The sequence below is a fragment of the Mus pahari genome, unplaced genomic scaffold, assembly GCF_900095145.1.
Source record: "Mus pahari unplaced genomic scaffold, PAHARI_EIJ_v1.1 scaffold_14771_1, whole genome shotgun sequence".
In the NCBI taxonomy this organism is placed as follows: domain Eukaryota; kingdom Metazoa; phylum Chordata; class Mammalia; order Rodentia; family Muridae; genus Mus; species Mus pahari.
The window spans coordinates 1,803-4,081 of record NW_018393892.1 but is presented as its reverse complement, the minus strand read 5'-3'; the positions used below and the strand labels follow the sequence as shown (position 1 = coordinate 4,081).

At 37.5% G+C, this 2,279-nt stretch overlaps 1 protein-coding gene across 1 annotated transcript; it reads right to left on the bottom strand.

Annotated features, from left to right (window-relative positions):
* Positions 1-1,123: 1,123 nt before the first annotated feature.
* LOC110315787 (olfactory receptor 50-like) lies at positions 1,124-2,062 on the bottom strand. The gene has a single exon (XM_021189757.1). The coding sequence runs from the start codon at positions 2,057-2,059 to the stop codon at positions 1,124-1,126; it is 936 nt and encodes a 311-aa protein (XP_021045416.1). The 5' UTR covers positions 2,060-2,062.
* Between the last annotated feature and the right edge of the window lie 217 nt (positions 2,063-2,279).

Below are 2,279 nucleotides of genomic sequence, written 5' to 3'. Positions count from 1 at the left end.
CAGAAAAGAAGAGCCTCCTCCTTAGAATGCAAAACTACATGTAATCACAGCACCCCCTGGCAGCTCATGTCAAATTCTCAACACTAGGCTTGATTTCTCAGGTGAGTCCACCTTCACAGTCCTTTCACGCTAGGGCATGCCTTACTCTCATTTTTATCTTATATATATATAACAGTTTATTTTTAGTTAATTTAGTAAGTAGGGCCAAACACTTATCAAAAATGCAAGGAATTATGGACCACCACACTTAAACAAATAAAATTTTTCAGAAAAATGAGTAAGATTACAAATGAAATAGGAATGAAATATATGCATAGGTTGTTCAGTGGGTACAAATTTTTCCTAAGAATACAAAACCTTTTTATTCCAAAAGCTAGAATAAAATGAATTTCATACAAAGACATGGTAAATATTTGAGTAAATTAATATTGTTTCATGAGGACATCTTGAACTATTTGCATGTATGAAAACATTACATCACACCCAATAAATATCTGACACTTTTGAAATGTCAACTACAAAACTAAAAAATAAATGTAAGGGGCAGAAAAGATGACTCACCAATGAAGAGAATTGACTGCTCTCCCAGGCACCGAAGGTTTGATTTCTATCATCCATATATTAGCTCAGAACCATATGTAATCCCAGTCCCAAAGGATCTAATACCCTCTTCTGACAGGCAATAGATATATACATAATACACAGACATGTGAGTTATATACCAATAAACAGTGAATGAATAAAACAATTGAATAAATATGAATAGAGTTACTGTAAAGAAATCAGAGTATATTATATGATAAAATATAAAAATATATCATCAACTAAGATAACAAATAATTCTGTCATCTTCAGAAGAGCTAGAAAATTGTCTAATAAAAAGACTTGGTAATGACTATAAAAATAAGTAAATTTTTTGCAAGAAAAAGAAAGAATGAACGAATTTTGTGAGAATCCTACCCAAGAAGCTGATAAGTAAGAGAAAAAGATTGACAACAAAAAATGTGGAAGGAGAATTGAATAAGGGGAAAGCCTCATAAAGATTCCCTGACAGAGAACAAAGGATGAATGGGAGAAGAGAAGAAGAAATAAAGTGTGCTAAGAGGGAAGACCACACACATCATTATGAGCACAGTCTCCTACCAAGGATATTTCTCAATGCTCCTTTCATATCCCGATTCCTCAGACTATAAATAAAGGGATTTAGCATGGGTGTGACCATAGTGTACATCACAGCAACGATGGCATCCTTGTCATTAGTGTTATTAGATGAGGGGACAAAATATAGTCCAATGATGGCTCCATAGTACAAAGAAACTACACAGAGGTGAGAGCCACATGTGGACAAGGCTTTGCAGATTCCCTTGACGGAAGGAGTTTTCAGAATGGTAATTCCAATGTGGCCATAAGAGACCAGAATGCATATAAATGGCAGGGTAATGACCACATTGCCTAAGACAAGGATGAAAAGCTCATTGATGGTGGTGTCTGAGCTGGACAGCTTCAACAAGGAAGAGAGGTCACAGAAGTAGTGGGGGATGGTATTGTCTCTAAAGTGAGATAAGTGAGCCAAGAGAAGGGTGTGTACAAGGGCATTGGCAATGGATAAAGCCCAGGATACAAGCACTAGAAGAACACAGAGGGTCTGATTCATAGTTTGTGAATAGTGCAGAGGGTGGCAGATAGCGACATACCTGTCATAGGCCATTGATGTAAGAAGAAAGCTATCAAGATCAGCAAAAATAGCAAAAAAATACACCTGGGAAACACACCCAGCATATGAGATGGAATGACTATGTGTCAGCATATTCATGAGCATCTTTGGAGCTGTGACCGATGAGAAAGAGATGTCTGTGAAGGCCAAGTGGCTGAGGAAGAAGTACATGGGGGTGTGGAGGTGAGNGTCCAGCCTGATGAGCAGGATGATGAGCAGGTTCCCCAGCACAGTTGTCAGGTACATGGCCAGGAACAGGGCCGAGTACAGGCCTTGGTCCTCTGCTGGAATGGGGAGTCCCAGGAGGATGAACTCAGACACAGTGCTCTCATTATCCATCCTCATATCCCTTATCTTCTGCTGTCAGTTAAAGAGCAAATGGGAAAAAAACAAAATCTGATTTTTCTTATAACATTGTCAAAATATTTTATGAATTACCAGAAATAAAAACATTAGTTAAATCCACTTAGTACATCAGTTTTCATCTTAATATAGAGATTTTGTCAGAGTAATGGGCTGCTGCTGGTTAGAATGGGATATAACTTGAAAACAGTTAAATGTATGT